A 17,131-nucleotide genomic window follows, 5' to 3' on the forward strand; every position below is an offset into this window, starting at 1 on the left:
TGCGTTTGTATGCGTGCGTGTACAGTAAATATCTGCGTGTGCGCGTCCATCTTTCCCCGGCATCTGGCGAGGTGAGAACCGCTTCACGAGTGCAGACGTCCAAATCCTCTCATTCAGCAACATAAAAACACAACTCGTGTTACAAAGGAAACTCTCCAAATGAGTGGAAACAAGTTCACGGCGTTCCCCAGGTGTTTTCTGTGCCCTGTTTCTGTGTGCGTGTGATACCAGTGTTGTCAGACACGCTGACTGTGTTTGAGAGAGGCTCGTCTGACGGGAGCTAAAGACCACTCAACCTGGAAAAGCCCCCCCCCACGCTCTGTCTTTAAATTATAGATCCAGCAGCATCCCTTTTGTGTGTATGTGTGAGTGGAGATATCTCCGTCTATGTGAGAAATGCCGTCATTACCTCCCTCATTAGTGGTGCAATGATCACCTAAACCGAGTCGCCGGCTTTGTGTTTTCCTGTGTGTGTGTTTTAATGTGTCGCACGCGCCGTATACTGATCGGTCTTAAACATGGCTGTCTGGCACGGGTGCGCGTTAAGTGTTTGTGAGCTGATGATTTCTTTCTTTCTTTTTTTTTTTTTTTTTTTTATGTGTGTGAATGGACGAGTGGCGGGCGGTGGGGGGCTGTCATGAGAAATTACCCCCATGGACTACAGCGTCGAGGCTGTAATTCTCCGAGGTAATCACAGGGAATAATGGCAACAGTGGGACACCCGGGAATCTAATCACTATAATCAGAAGCACTGGCTTATGGGCTCAAATTCCTGCCTTGCTATCCGCCTCGTGATGAAGCCGGCTGGGCTGGTTGGCTGCTGCGACGTGATCAAATGATTGACCAGTTTTCTCTCCTCTCTCCTTTCTAGTCCTCCGTTGTGGTCGGGGAGTCCCCTCTTCAGAAAGAACGGAGGAGTACTCCTGCAAGGTACTGTTTCACCTCCGCAGGTCTTGTTCTGTGTGTGTGTGTGTGTGTGTGTGTGTGTGTGTGTGTGTGTGTGTGTGTGTGTGTGTGTGTGTGTGTGATCTCCCGCCTGTTTCTTTCTTTCTCTCTGTCTCACCCGCTTCCTCTCTCCTCCTCCTCTCTCCCTCCACCCTCTACGGATGTGCCAGCTCCAATCATCTCAATTCCAAATCCCTCTTTTTAGAAGCGCACCTTGAGAATACTGAGTGCTGAGTTCTGACACTTGGCTCGGCACCAAGTGTTTTCTAAGTTTGTGGAGAGAAAAAAAATTTATAAAAAGGGGGGGGAGAAAGAGGAGTGATTGAGACGCGGCGAGCAAGGCAGGGAGAGAAAGAAAGGAAGAAAATCTGAGCTTCAAATCAGAGGCTGGGGAGCAATCCCCTTGCCTCCTTTGCTCATCTAGTGCAACATATGTACAGTCTCACTTTATTTTTACTCTTGTGCACCCCCCATTTCCCATTATTCCTTGCCTCCCCTCCCTGCCGAACACCCCCCACCCTTCCCTGGTGGTTGGACGGCCGTTTAAATGGACATTCAATCCCAATCAGGGAGCACTCCAGGAGCTCGCTGGGCTGCCGAGCCCTAAATGGAGGAGGAAATGGATACATTAGGCGTCTGCGGCGCGCCCTCCATCGCCGCTGATAATGGAGTAGTAATGGTCAAGGAGCCGGGCTTGGAGAGAGTGTCTGAAAACCTGGACTCCCTCTGGACACACACACACACACAGAGCCTGAGTGATGCGTCTGAACAGCTGGACAGATGGACGGATGGAAAGAAAGTGGTGGAAAGCTGATTTGGGAGTGCGCATGTTAGGAGGAGACACAGGGAAAAAAGAAGAGTCGTTTGTTTTTTTAATTTTCCTTTTTTAATGTGTATCTGAAAGGAGCGAGTGCAGGAATGGACAGGTGGGAGCGTCAGAGGCAGCAGGGAAAGTTGTAACAGACAGCCAGAGGCAAAGACAAGGGAAGAGTCGGGGTGGGGGTGGTCGGGTGCCAGAGCGAGCGCGTTTGGGGCTGTTAGTGCCCTCAGTTATTACTTCCATCTCCCATTCCCAGAGCTTTCAGAGCTGCTCCGCTCTGAGGTGATGTGTCCTGAAATGTGCCTCTCCCCGCTCGACGTGGAAGAATGCAAGGACAATGGCTGGGAGCCGAGTGCTCGACGCAACCTATCACCCCACCTCCACGAGGTTCATTATTCAGTAGCTCTAAATTATAAAGCTTCTGCTCGGTCTAAGTGCTCTTTTTAAACTCTAAGTTCTATCATTTCTGGAGCTAACTCATTTGGAACCAGCTCTGGGCCGTTATTAACCTGTCAGCTGCAAATGAAGGGTGTATCCAAGTCAATAGAAAAATTGACCAGCTTGTAAATGATTCATCGCAGGCAAACCGGTGCATCACAATCGCTTTAAAGATTCAAACAAGCATCGGCTTTATGTCTGTTGACAGATATCTATTGACAAATGATTACCAGCAATTCCAGCAGGACTGCAAATCCCGCCAAATGGTGGGAACTCATAGGCTTGTACATTTCTCCATAGGTTTGCTGTTCTAGTAAATGATAAGCCGTTACAGGAAGCGCACCGCAGTAGCAGAGGTGAAAGTTAAGTGCAATTTGTAACTCTGAAGGAAATCAAGGAAAAAAAAACTATTTACGACATTTTTTTATCAGCTGAGTTAATTTGCCTTTTAGGCTTAAATCATAACTAACAAGTGAAATGCTGCCCAAAGTTAATTAACGACCTGATGTTGTGTAAAATTGTTATAATTATCTTCAAAACAGCCGGCTGCAATATTAAAATTAGCTGAAGATGTAAATAAAAGTAGTAAACCTGCACTAAACACAGTAGAAATATATGCATCTCTCTCTCTCTCTCCCTCTCTACATATATATATATATATATATATATATATATATATATATATATATATATATATATATATATATATATATATATATATATATATATATATATACATATATATGAGGTGATGGCCGAGGAATCACACATTCATATAATGCTGAAGCTGGTAGAGCTGAACTGTCAGTATGTTATAATACATATAAAATCAATCATCTCTTCTCTGTGATCAGTTTGCAAAACTGCATTATTATCAGTATTTATGTTTGATGTGGAAGAAAAATCTAGAAATGCACGTAATATAAAATATATGGAGCCGAGTAAAAACTAGACCGTGATGATTATGTATCCATGTGTACTTATTCAAACCAGATACTTCAGTAAAAGAAAGGTTCCACCTGTCTTGTCGGGTCTTTTTGCACTGCAGCGTTGATGCTTTTACTCAAGTCTAAATACGTCTTCCAGCGCCGTGTAGGTGTGATTTAAAAAATCTAAAACGTTCAGCAAAAGTGGCCATCCTGCCCTTCAAGACCATCTCCAGTCCTGTGCTGTTTTAAGATTGCACCCAGGAAGTCCTGCTCTACTGGATCTGCTCCTCTGTGTCAAACTCAACTTTGAACTTCAGGCTGAGGAAGTTGGCAAAATCACTGATGTTGAGCAACAGTTTTGTTGAACTGGCCAAAAAAAGCTTTTATTTGTGACAAGTTTGCTGAACTTTTTCATTACGCCTCATATGAGGTGTAGACAAAATAATGAAAGACTTCATGAAACAGGAATTAAGGCACAGGATTCAAAATCCTCAATAATGTATGCAGCTTACAATGGTTCAACTTTATTCCATTCAGTGTTATTTATTTATATAGCACCTGTCGCCTCAAATCGATTTACATTATATGGTAAGGACCCTCCGATGATACAGAGAAAACCCCAACAATCAGATGAGTCGCTGTGAGCAAGAACTTGGCAACAAGGGGGGCGAAAAGCTCCCTCTTAACAGGAAGAAACCTCCAACAGAACCAGGCTCAGGGAGGTGTGAGGGGAGGGAGCCAGAGATCACTAATAAACAACAATAATACACGAATAACGTTAGACCCTCCCTGCCTGGTAAATGCAGTTCTCTTTTCCCGTGTTTTCTAGCACATGTCCGTTCTAAAATGTGTGGTCTTTTGCCCTAAACCGAGAGAACGCCGATGACATAATCAGGGTTACTTTCTCATGCTTTGAAGTGCTCTCTCTCCAGAGCCACAGAAGATATTTTACAACAGCGTTCTCAGGATGAGAAGAGCTCCTCATGTCAAGTAAACTCTGCTTCAAGTATAAAATTGATGTAATATCCCTCAAAGCTAAAACGAGACTAAAAGAGTTCTAAGAAGCCTATCTTTGCGCATATTGAAGATCAAAATAGGCGTAGAGGAAACAAATTTGAAAATCACAGGTGCTGATTAGCGTTCAGCCTGATAACGCCTGTTTGTAGTTGTGTTTAAAGGGCTTTTTTTTTTCAAGTCCGAGTAATCGAGTGTTGCTTTTATTTATTTTAATCTCCCACCCCTGCAAGTTATAGCAGATGTCAGTCAGCCAACCACTTAAACACTCGGCTGTAGCGTCAGATAGACAAGCCAGTTAGACATCCAGTTAAACTGCCAGCAACTTCAGCCCACCAGCAATCCAGTCCGTCACTCAGCCAGTCAGTCAGACACCATTAGTATGCATCCTGCCCTCAGACTTTAACACACAGCAGCCAGGCTGGGGGAGAGACGGGGGGCGGGGTTGGGAGACGTTTTGACTTAGCGAGAGGCCACGTTCAAACGGTTGCATTCTCAAGGTCTGCTGGGAGTAACCTTTGACCCTTTGCACTCCACGTGTGTGTGTGTGTGAATTCAGCGAGTGTTTGTGTGTTTTTGGTGCCTCTGCTGGCCGCTTGGAGACTGCAGCCTGCAGGGCCATGTGGAACTCATTTAACAGGAGAGCAGAGGAGGTTGAATGCGTTTACGGCACATGAGAGGGGAGGGAGGCCGAGGCTCTTGCTCGCCCTGGAAAACAAGCAGGCAGGGAGACAGGCGGCGGGCGAAGACGTAGGAAGCAGACAGAAAAGGCAGAGCAGCTGACCAGACATCGGAAAAAGACAGACTAGAGGATATTTTCTCTCTAGGAAAAAAGAGATAGAAATGCAGACAGACACCTTTTCTTGTCTGTTCATACATTTCTTTCTCCTGTTTTCTGCTTCCAACCACACAGAGAGCTTTTTTTTCCTCTGCCTTTCTCCAAGCTTGTAAAATGTAATGCTCGATCTCAGCGAGCGGGGACGGCTTTGGGAGTGCTGCCTGGTCTTTCTCAGCTTAGTTTGTCACCTCATCTCCACAGCATATGTCCCAGGCTTTTTACCTGCGGCGTCGGCGTGCGTGCTCGGTTGGAGATCTGAGTCACCACTATACATAGAATGACAGCTCGATGCACAGAGGGAAAAAAATCAACAAGTGAGGATGGAAGAAAGAAATTCAAACAGTCAGCAGAGCGAGGAGGTGAATGTAGAGGTCACATATGTAAGAGACGCTTGCACCTATAGTAGAGGTTATATGTATGTGTGTGCAGATGTGTGCATCTAGGATAAACTGCTGTTGCTGAGGCGTGAGAGCCCATGTCAAACATTGCCTTCTTTCTCTCTCTCTCATGTTTTCGCTCATGAAATCTAGACAAGACTAAATCTGGACGTCGCCTACTGGTTTGGGCTCAGCTGCATTAGCCAGTGATGAAAGATAAAGCAGATGCAGTTCCGCACATGGCCACTTGAGGCTCACGCCCAATAACATGTCTCCTTGGATCTCCATGTTAAAATGTCCCAATTTACAGTCTGATACAAACAGCTGTTTTGGTTTGTATATCGCATTTATGCTTATGTTGTTTTTTATAACTTACAATTTCATTCTTATTTAAGCTTAAAGTTTGCACCAGGTGTCACCTCAGCTAATCCAGGCCACTGAATTTGCTGTGTTTGTGCTTTTCGGCGATAATTAGCAAATAATGAGTGTTACAGTGTTACCACCAGACTAAGAACTTTGAGTTCTACTTTGTTCGTGTGTTACTTAAAATTAATTAGTAGATATCAGTGTTTGTTTGTTGTTTATGGAAGCAGCTTGCTAGCCAAACCTGCCGTCTAGGTCAGCGGTCCCCAACCCCCGGGCCACGGACGGGTACCGGTCCATGAGTCATTTGGTTCCGGGCCGCGATAGTTGAGGCTCGGGTGTGAAATTTATGGTTTTCAGGGTTTTTATCGTTAACTCGGTTTCCCTGGGTCTTTCCCGTGTTGTAGTTGTGTCTTATTTTGAAATAAATATTCACACGTTACCATAGTGACCAGAGAGCATTAAGGGGCAGAGAGGAGGATGTTACTCTCAATGTTGTTGGCACATTTCAGGAGGATCCTGCTAATAAAGTTACACAATTACACAATGAATTCATGTTAATTATTATATTTACAAAATAGCACAGTTTTTGTCTCGGTCGTATCATTTTATTTTGTTGTATTTATCCGTGACACAAGGCCAGTGACTTCTTTTATGTACAGTCTGTTATCGAGGCAAGTTTAAAGCAGGCTGACACACAGCAACAAGCCGTTCGTGATGAGGTTTCAAACAGAGCCGCCTGCTCTGCTCTCACATCGGCACACACGGACAAGGTATTCGAGAACTGACGCATTAAAGATTGTTTACTGTCCACCGAACGTACACGTCTGCTCGATAACGTCGTGAAAAGTTTAGGGTGCGTATGAAGAAACGGCTTCTCTGCCCTGCTTTCCCAGAGTGGTAGATCCCTTCTGATGCATGATCTACCACTCTGTGGCATGTGGAAAGGGAACCGTTGCTATGGTAACCCAAAGCCTGACTGGAACGAGAGGTGGGGAGGAGAAAGGGTGGGTGCGTGTCAACCCGGGGAGACCACTGCCCACACGCACACATCCATGCAGCGAGTGATCAAGATTACAAAAGAGACTCTGTGCAGGGACTTACTTATAAGGTTATGGAGAGCAGAGCTGGAGATATCAGGGGCAGAGCCACGCTAACAGGAGTCAATAAGATTACTGTGGACACAGGCAGCCAGAGAGAGGCAGCAGAAGCACACTTACAATGACAAAATCATAATGCACGAGTGCTCGTGTGTGTGTGTGTGTGTGTGTGTGTGTGTGTGTGTGTGTGTGTGTGTGTGTGTGTGTGTGTGTGTGTGTGTGTGTGTGTGGCAACATGAACCAAATATACAAGATTGCTTTCCACATGGGGGGGGGGGGGACTTGTATGTTTTAATGAGCTTGTGGTTCTCGAGGCAAATTAAATTTCTGCTCATAACATCGATCATAAATTTACTGTATGGGCTGAGATTTAACCCCCCTCCTCCCAAAAATGCTTCAGCTGCAGTATATTGATGGCTTGATAAAAGGGTGTTCACAGTCACACCTTAACAAATGTTTCTGCGGCAGACAAAAGCAAACAGCAGGTCATCGTTTGCGAAACACAAACTGACCCCAGAGATGAAAATGACAGCTGTTCCAGTGAACTGGGATGACTGTGGTGAGCAGCCAGCCTTGAATAATGAGAGCTTTTGGATCAGATGTACGCTCTTCTTTTCTCTTCTCTTCAAAGTGTATAATCTGTGTAGAAACTATATATAGATTCACATAAATTACAATTAAAGCTTAAAACCTGTTTAGATCTTCCTTCTGGTCTGCCACAGTCCAGTCTGAGTAGGAAACCAGAGACAAGACTTTGGCCTCGGTGGAAAATCTGAAATGGCTTAAGAAACTAATTATCATGTGGAACTTCTTAATGTTTGTCTTAAATCTGAAATGTTTTTCTAGCTGAGGCATTGTTGTAAACTAGAAAAAGTTCCAGTATATACTTAAACACCCTGAATACTAAAAAGCTTCTCTTTTTTTTTTTTACATTATTTCTCCAGCATCTTGATTGCAGGTTAGCTGTAAAAGTTTACTTTTTCTACCCTTAGTTTACAGTCTCTTTCATAATTACAAATTAAAACCATATGTCAAAATTTCACAGACCTGAGTCACTGCGTGATTCGTTGGGGAAGATGTTTTTATCGCTGTATTACTGAAAGTTAGATGACTGTTTTTAAACAGCACTTTTAATCACTTTTCTTTTTTCTTTATTATTATGGTCATCTGGTTCTTATATAGCATTTTTCTACACTAGCTGATCACTCAGAGCGCTTTATACAACATGCTTCAATCACCCAAGCACTATTTTTTATCCTTAAGTGATTTAACCTTAACACATACTCGCACACTGATGGATGCATCGGAGAGAAGCTTGGGGTTAGTAACTTGCCCAAGGATATTTGGCATGCAGACTGGAGCAGCCATGGACTGAACCACCAACCTTTTGATTAGTAGCTGCTCTACCTCCTGAGTATTTTTAACCCAGTGCTGTATTTACATTTATTCTTTCAATGATTGCTTTGGTTGTATTTGCTATCTCTTTTATCTATTTTTCATGATTTGTGGTTAGCTCTGCGTTTTCATTCTTTATAGTTAAGTGTGCCTATGTAATGGCACACTTATTACTATTCGACGGATTTTTTATTCTTATACTTATTATTCTTCTTCCGCCTAAAATTATGAACCGTTTCACGGCCTGCAGCTTTGAGACGACCCCCACGTATGTTACACCGTTTCGTGCGGCTCGATTGGGAATGGTGTGCTATGACTTTTGGTAGGGATTCGTTGCACAGTTTTCCCAAAATTCCCAAAAAAAGACCCCATTTTTCCCCATTCATTTCGATTGGGAAGGGCCCAAAAAAAACGCGCCAACCCAGGCCACTTTGAAGGCCTACCGCTCGGCCATACTTTGTCGTAGAAACGTCATTTAAACTTTAAACGGGTCACAAGATTTTGGACTTTTATTGACCAAATCCTCGTTGCAATATCTTTTATGGTTGTTTCACAAGAGCAGTTTAAGTTTTAGGAAAATTGTGATTTTCACGGAATGTTCGCCCCACTGTCAACTGCCAAAAAACCAGAGTGTGGAGAATAATTTAAAAAATTTGTCTTTCTCGTCCTGTCACACCCAAACCATTTGCCCTACATCAATAATTTATACATCAAAACGTAGTTATCGTTGTCTTCTTTCATCCAATGTGTTTCTTATCAAGATCAGATTTACAGTTTTCTCACAAATGCCATCAAAGCGCAGCCTCCTCCCTCTCTGTCCCCCATAGACGACCATTCTAAAACTGCTCTCAATTTTCAGCTCAAACTTAATATCGAAGGGTGTTTTTACACTGTCACCACGTCAGTATAATACACTCTACAGGCATGAAAATGTAATATGTTGTAGGCGGGAAGTTCCTGCCACTCACGGTGAAAGAATTTTTGCGATCGGACCTATAGTTTTCTCTTGGCAAGCATTTGTTTCAGAGCTTAATTCCTGTTTGCCCATCTCTCTGTCTGACCCCAAATGCAGTGTGTGTGTGTGTGTGTGTCCCATCCCCTCCTGCCACTCACAGGAGTTACTATAGCAACCGGCCCTAACAGCTGAGCACAGGAACAGCTGATGACTCTCTGCTTAAAACTCTGCAGTTTTTTACTCAAACCGCATACATCCTGATGTGTTCGTACATCTGATCCGGCAGTAGCATAGGCACACTTAAAATTTCTTCGGAAATTTTCGCTTTCTAGTTTTGTATATAATTTTTGGGGCAGCTGGAAAACACTTTGCATAAACACCTGTTCTACACACATAAAAGTGACTTTATTTGAAAGACTGAAGCTTCTTAAATGTTATCAACTGTCTGTACTTTAAATATGAAGCTACAGCTAGCAGCCAGTTAGCTTGGTGTAGAGTGAAGAGAGGAAAGAAAAGCTAACAGTCAGGGTGGTTCTCTTTAAAGTTAATATAAACTGTCTGTCACCAGACAGCAACTTTTAGGAAATCAAAAATAAATGAATATATATCATATTTTGTGTTGTTTATTAAGTGTTTCTATCTTATGCTAAACTAAGCTAATTTAAGCTAACTAGCGTTGCACTGCAGCTCTACATTTACCGTACAATCACGAGAATAATATCAATCTTCTTACGTAACTCTCAGCAAAAAGGAGCAACTAAGCTAATTTCCATACATTAGCTGTACACACACTATATTAAAATAACAAGGTGAAAGGTTGCACGTTTTTCTGCCTGCTGTTAGATTGGCTCAGGTTTGTAAGCCGTAACCTTCGTCTGTCACTACAGATTTTCAGGCCCAAGTTGTTCCGAAGCCAGTCCATTTCCACGTCTGTTTCAGGATGTTGTCTGTGTCTGAGCCCAGTCGTGTGGGTTTCTTTCTCCAGTGACCTCTCTGTATTCTGCACCACTCACATCATGCTTCAATGTGGTGACCACATTAGCGAGGTGATTAGCAGCACCTGTCTTTTGCCAGTAGAAAAGCTTGGCTTTCCAGACATGAGAATTCAATCTTTGTCTCATTAGTCTGCAGAAAGTATCGTTTGGTAAACTCCAGGTGGGCTTGCCATATGCCTGTTTTTTCAGCGGAGTAAAATAGCACTCAGGCAGAGTGCCGCAGAGTTGTCCTTCTGGTGGGTTCTTTAGTTTCTTTGAAAATTGGTTTGCGTGACCACTGGCTAGAACTTCCTCCTCCCTGACCAAGGCTTTTCTTGCCTAGACCAGATGGACGACTGTTGGAAGACAAACTTCTTCCACAACAATAGAGCTCGCTGCCCAACGCAGTCGGATGTCGCAGGTCTGCTGAGGGTTCTTTGAGCTTCTTACTGTCGCGTTAACACTGATCTGTTGAGCTACTAGTTCACCTTCAAGTTTAATGCTAATGATGGAAGTCTTATAGGCCATTTGTCATGTGATCAAGTAGTTAAAAGTTACTTGAAAAAGTCATGATAACTATTATATTCATGTCTAACACAAAGAAATGGTAGTCTTGTTGCCTAGATAACCACTGAATGTATTTGCCACACAGCCATTAATCAGTAAAAGACTTTCTTCTTTTAGAATAAAGTTTGAAGGTAAAAAAAATATAAAGTTAGTGAATATCTTTATTTAACCTTTATTTATACACAAAGTCTTACAAGAGAGACCTGTTCAGGCTTCTGCACTGGAGGTTCAGATGAAACGGGAAACAAAGAAAGTGAAATTTAATGACTATTTCATAAAATAGACACTGAATCATTTTTATCTGCAGCTTTAATTTCAAAATACTAACCCGCTTTGGAAAATGGACATTTGAGACGAACCAATAAAAAAGATCAGCAGATAAATTAGTAACGTAAAAAGATGTGAATTCGTCCCATTTTTCTCCCTCAAAAAATAGATTTACTTGGTTATTTTAACACTTGGGTTCGAAACAGATGTGCCTTTCAGATTTTCAGATCTGCGGTTTCCCCCTTTGAGTTCCAGCGGCTGCTGTATCAGGCAGGCTGGATTTGGCCGTGCCCAGCGGTCGTTGGTAATTGAATGATTTGCAGCGGCCTTAACTCATTTATGACGCTTTCCTGCTCAATTTAACCTTGCCTTGCTCATCAATATTGCCCTGTTGGCCTCCTCGAATGGACAGTGGATGCTCATCGAGCTGCTCCCGGGTCTTATGGAGGTCGGATCTGAGAGTTTTTTTGTTTTTTTAGGAGCTTCTTCTGTTGCTGTTTTTTTTTAATCCCTCCGTTCGTCACTGAAACTGATTCGTGTCTTGCGTGTAACTGATGTTCCATCTGCTCTCTCTTTTAGTTCCTCGAGGTGTGATCCAAAATGGCGCCCGTGTCAGGAGCCAGGCCCTCTTCCCTGTTATCAGACCCTTACCTGTAAGCCCTGTGGGGAGCAGAACCTCGGCCATAAGGTGGGTAAACTTTGCTCCTGGTGCCTTCAAACGTATAATTAACACCAGCGGGGTCTGCACAGACGCATTCCCTCTCCCACAGACACGCCTACACCTACATGCAGTGGCACAAAGCTCGGGGAGCTCCCAAATTTTCCTCTGATAGTTTACATAATTACATCTTTATTGTGCTCGAAAGTCAGAGGCGTTCACACGCTTCTCGCCGTGCACGACGTTTCATCCAGGTGTGTTTATATAATGGTCTCTTGCAGACACACAAACACAAACAGGTTTATTAGAGGGAGAGGCCTCATGATTCAAAGAACATTGGGAGCATGCATGGACATGCACATCCATCACAGGAGCACGAGAGTATGATGGCCTGCACCGCATAATGAATTAAACATACCCGAAAGGCTCACTAAAGGTTTGCAGTGAATATTTGATCACTGTAAGGGAGTGCATGTTTTTCTTATGAGATATTAATATGCTCATGCTCTCATTCTGGGGGGAGGGGGGGATGTCCGGGGGGACAGGGCACGCTGGTGAAGCTACTTTTTGATTTATGGGTTGTCAGGATTACCCCCCACCCCACCCCGTCCTTTGACGCTTTACAGCGAAAAGTGTCTCCCGACTAATAGAGCAAAATGCGCGTCGCAGTGTAACGAAGACGAACAGTTAAACGGCCTCGCCGCAGAATCGTCACCGTCGAGGCGCTCTGACTTTAGAGTTCGCAAGGTTTTTTATGTGCTGATCAACCTTCGAGACAATGGGTGCTGCTAAAAATGCACTGTGTCATTGGGGTGGGGGTGGGGGGCGCAAAGGTGGCAATCTGAAAATGAGGAAGCTCGTTTCTGAAAAGGAAGGCTGAGTCTTTTTGAAATACGGGGTTTTATCTGACCTCAGAAATATGCGCATGAGGCCCGAGGGAGCTATTTGAGGGTGATAGATTAGAAGCTGAACTTTTTTCTAGTAAAGCAGAGAAGCTTGAGTGTCAGTGGAGTGAAGCAGGTACAGGCAGGCAGCCCACCTGGCAGTGTGACAGCAGGAGTAACGTTATTCTCTCTCGCTCTGTGTCCTCCATCCATACAGATCATCCCTGGGCGATTATCTAAGCCGAGGACAGGACAGCCCATCCCGCTACTCTCCTCCGCCCTGCGGCGAGGACCTCCAGGACGACCACACTTACAGCACCGCCAAATCCCCCAGCAGGCTGTGCTCCTCCCAGGTCACCTCCCCTTCCTCCCCCGTGGACGACGACGACATTATCGCCGTGGAAATCCAATCAGACGTCAAACCCGAGCCCCGGGAGATCCCACTGGACTCTCACGTCACCACTGCCGCCACCACCACTACCCACATTTCTCAGCAGCCCCTGCGCGGACAGAGACGTAGTTTGGGGGGAGCCGGGACTCTGGCTGGGAGCAGTTTGCCCTGGACCAAAAGCCGAGCGAGAGGCATTAGTGACACGCTGCCGCTGAAGAAGCGGCGCGCGGCGACGGTGGAGAAGCCGCCGGAGAGCGACGACGAGGAGATGAAAGAGGCGGCGGGATCGCTGCTCCACCTGGCGGGGGTTAGAGCCTGCCTCAACAACATCACAAACCGCACCGCCAAGGGCCAGAAGGAGCAGAAAGAGGCCCTGAGAAACTAAGACACACACACATAGAACAAAGCATAGACACACACACAGACGGCTTATAGCTCCAAGCACACACACACACACAGATTTACACATACACACACAACTAGGTCAACAGGTAACATTACTACAGCATTAGTCTCAACGGACACTTGTCATCTCCCTCTATCTATCTGCAGGGCATTAGGTGAATCCTACTTATTTGTGGCAATATCAAAAATCTATGTTTTCCTACATGTTCAGCAACACTAAACATCGATGGGTATTTCTCATATGTCTTTGTTGGTTTTTTGTTGTTTAAAAAGGGGATGAAAGCCATAAAAAAAAAGGAAAAAACAAAAGCACGTTTTGTCACTAATTTGGACGAGCGCGACAAAACCGAGTCACGTTGCCGGGAGGGGGAGGGCGGGAGCTGATGATGGCTGTTTGTCTTACCTGTTTGTTTCTATGTGAATCTGTAGCAATCTTGCAGTGATAGCCGGCGAAGGCGGCGGCGCCGCTCGCCCAGACTCGGGTCGGCCGCCCGCCGGCATCACTCTCCTACATCCACGAGCACAAATGTGAGACTGTGCCAAAGATAAGCGACCAGGTTGCTTCATGTAGCCGATACGACAGCTGACAAGAAAAAAAACAAACACAAAAAAAAAGTTCAAAGATGGCATAGTAGAGCTAACGAGAGAGAGAGAGTGACCTTAAGTGTGGAAATAAATGTAAAACCCAATGTGATATATATTCATGCACTTATTTTACGCCACTTATAATAAAAAGCATCATGGGTAAAGACATGGTTTATTTCAAGAGCACTCATAGTATTTAAGAATAAATATATTAAAATTAAAAAAAAAAAGGTCATGTTTTATCACCATAGAGACGGATAGTGTGCCGGGTCTGAGGCAATATCTCCTTCATTTTGTTGTTGTTGTTGCATAATGTAAAACCTCCTCCCTCCACCCCCTTGTACTTCTCTCCATTAGACGACGTAGACACCTGGTATAGATATCATAGCTGCCAGTAGCTACCACCACTCTTCCTCTTCATTTGACAAAGAACTATATACATGAACTGTGGGTTTAGGTTTCTGTTTGTGTCTGTTTACCCTCACTCTACCCTCATAAAGATATAAGCAATTTGCCCCTGCGCGGGCAACTCTGTAAAAAGGTTAGAAAATATTTTATTTTTTTCCTTTTTCTTAATTGAAGCAATTTGACCTGCAGGACTTTCTCAGTTATATTGCATGGGTGCTTGTAAATAAGATAAAAAGCAAATCTTTTTTATTCAAAGATCATGTAAGATAAACGATGTATTTAGCATGAAGCATGACTTATTTTCATATAAACCTTGATCCTAGAGGAAAGAAAAAAAAAGTTTTGCCGCCAATTCTTATACCCGTGATTATATTGGAGATTTTTCTTTTCTTTTTTTTTATTTCTTCTCCTTCTTTTTCTGAGCGGAATTTCAAAGACACGTCTTCAGGGAGGAAACGTGGGAGATCACTCTGCAATTAGAGGCCCAAAGGACGCCACCTCTGGGCCTCGGGTTCAGGCTTATAACGTAGGCCAGCTGAAACACCTCTTGGGGGGGTGGGCTTACGACTTCTTATTCTTCTGCCTGTACAGTGATTTCTTTTCTTTTTTTAAAAAATTTAATTTAATTGTTTTAGGTGTTCAGTGTTAAACCCCGGTGTTATTCCAGAACACGTCTGTGGAGTGTGTGCGTTTGTGTGCCCAGGAACACACACCCTTTAACATCGTGCCTGCCTGCCTGCCCTCAGTACCTCTGTTGTCACGACAGAACCTGTCTTTATTTATAACAGTATTGTTTTTACTTTTACTTCAGTGTGTAAATGTACGCGTGTCCTTCCTCTCCATCGGCATTGTTCGGTGTAAATGTTTGAAATCGGAAAGGGGCACGGGAGACTTTGTAGATGCCCTCATATCTCCAAGAAAAGAAAAAAAGACGACATGGGAAGTTTCTTTGATTCTCTGATTTACAGACAGTATTTTTAACCCGAGGTGCATCATGGCTAAAACGGGAATGCGCGCACAAGTATTATCCGACCCTCGTCTGCGTATAAAATAAAGCCGCTTTGTAGGTGAAAACGTAGGCTGGGCTTTGGCTGTAGCAGCAGAGCCAGACGGGGGAGAGGTGGGGTGGGGGTTTGTTTGAGCTGAAGAGACGTTGAACGATCGTCAGCGAGCCAAGCGGGAGGAAAACAAATGCATGCCCCCATCCACCGGTACAGTCTTTCGCCACCTGTAGCATGCATCACTGGCTTTGCATTTTGTGTGGTACCCATAAAGAGAAAAAAGAAAAAAAGGGGGGGGGGGGGGGTAAAGGAGACACTGTTAGTGTTGTCGTTGTGTGCCATCTGTCTGTCGTCTGATGTGTGTCTGAGTGCTCCCGGGTCAAGCACTCTGCTGTATTCGATGTACCAATCCACCGCTGTGGTGACTAGTAACTGCGTTGAGTTGGCAAGAGGCATGTCGAGGGGGTAGAACGTGTCGCTTTAGCAGCGCACGTTTGTTTTTGGGGGGTTTCTGCCCTTGGCTCACTCTGTGACATGCAGGAAAGAAGATCTGTTCACCTCTGAGTCCTGGTAAAACACATGAACTGTACCTGGACGTAGTAAAGCAAAGTGCATCCACTTCACTGCCTGAAAAGCCCCCAAACAGCAAAGTGTTTTCTCTCAAACCTGCCAAACGTACCACAAAAAGCTCCTAGAAGAATAGTTGCCATTATTATTATTTTTTTATTATTTGTTGACGTTTTTACGCGCCTTTTAAATTTTCCTGTTTCTTTTTGTTTCTGTCTCTCTGACAGACTTATCTATAATACTGCCATTATTTTATTTTTTCCGTGACTGTCTGAGCTGAATATTGGAAAGCCATAGGTTAGAGATGTCAAAATGCAAAACTGTTATTGATCTGTGCGATGTGATGCAGAGTACACCCAGGTGTTGTTTTCTTGTTTTCTTTTGTTTTCTTCTTCTTCTTCTTCTTCTTTGTTTTTTTTTTCTTTTTCAGTAAATGTTCAGTTTTCTCCTTATTGTGCAAATCATATTGCCAAAGAATGATTTCAAGACCTATTTCATCACTACATGTAAATATCAACGTTGTCCAATACCGTGGCAAAAAATATATAAATGTTGTTTTATTTTGTTTTCCATTTTCTGAGAAACTACAATGATGTTTATGTGATGTATTGTCTTCCAGTTGGTTGCAATAATAAAAAAAAATACGAGTTGCAGAAGATACGCTTGGCTGTTGTTCTTCAGTGGATATCATTCAAGATAGAAGACAAAAGGATAGTTACAGTCATTAGGAGATATGGAGGTCAACTGAAGTGGCACCACTGTTACTCATCCAGTGGGCAAATCTCACACAGTACTGTGGGACATAAAGTATCAGGCAACCCTAATTTCTTTATATTTCGATAAGGCAATGTGAAATAGGTGCAGCGATTTATGTGCAAACGTACATGGAAAAAACTGAGTTTGCATAATTCTGACGAGCTCAAAAGTCAATATTTGGTATGACCACCTTTATTTATGGGCCACCAAACTTTGGAAAAGTACACTATATTGCTAAAAACCCATCCAAATCATTGAATTCAGGTGTTCCAATCACTTCGGTGTGTATAAAATTTAGCATCTAGGCATGCAGACTGCTTCTGCAAACATTTGTGAAGGAATGAGTCGCTCAGTGAGCTCCAGCGTGGTACTATGATAGGATGCCACCTGTGCAACAAGTTCAGTCATGAATAAAATGTTCTCTCTACTAAATATACCACCGTCAGCTATTCATCTATTAATGGTATTATAACAAAATGGAAGTGATTGGGAAT

General features: G+C 43.7%; 1 protein-coding gene across 1 annotated transcript in view; it reads left to right on the forward strand.

Moving 5' to 3' along the window:
• The window catches only part of ches1 (checkpoint suppressor 1), a 64,684-nt gene extending 48,157 nt beyond the window's left edge, over window positions 1-16,527 (forward strand). Inside the window, exons 4-6 of the mRNA XM_063494919.1 lie at window positions 872-930; window positions 11,562-11,670; window positions 12,742-16,527. Of these exons, the coding sequence (XP_063350989.1) occupies window positions 872-930; window positions 11,562-11,670; window positions 12,742-13,300 (727 nt within the window). The 3' untranslated portion in view covers window positions 13,301-16,527. The remainder of the gene's footprint in view (window positions 1-871; window positions 931-11,561; window positions 11,671-12,741) is intronic.
• The last annotated feature ends 604 nt before the right edge of the window (window positions 16,528-17,131 follow it).

Source organism: Pelmatolapia mariae, linkage group LG15 (assembly GCF_036321145.2).
Source record: "Pelmatolapia mariae isolate MD_Pm_ZW linkage group LG15, Pm_UMD_F_2, whole genome shotgun sequence".
Taxonomy (NCBI): Eukaryota; Metazoa; Chordata; class Actinopteri; order Cichliformes; family Cichlidae; genus Pelmatolapia; species Pelmatolapia mariae.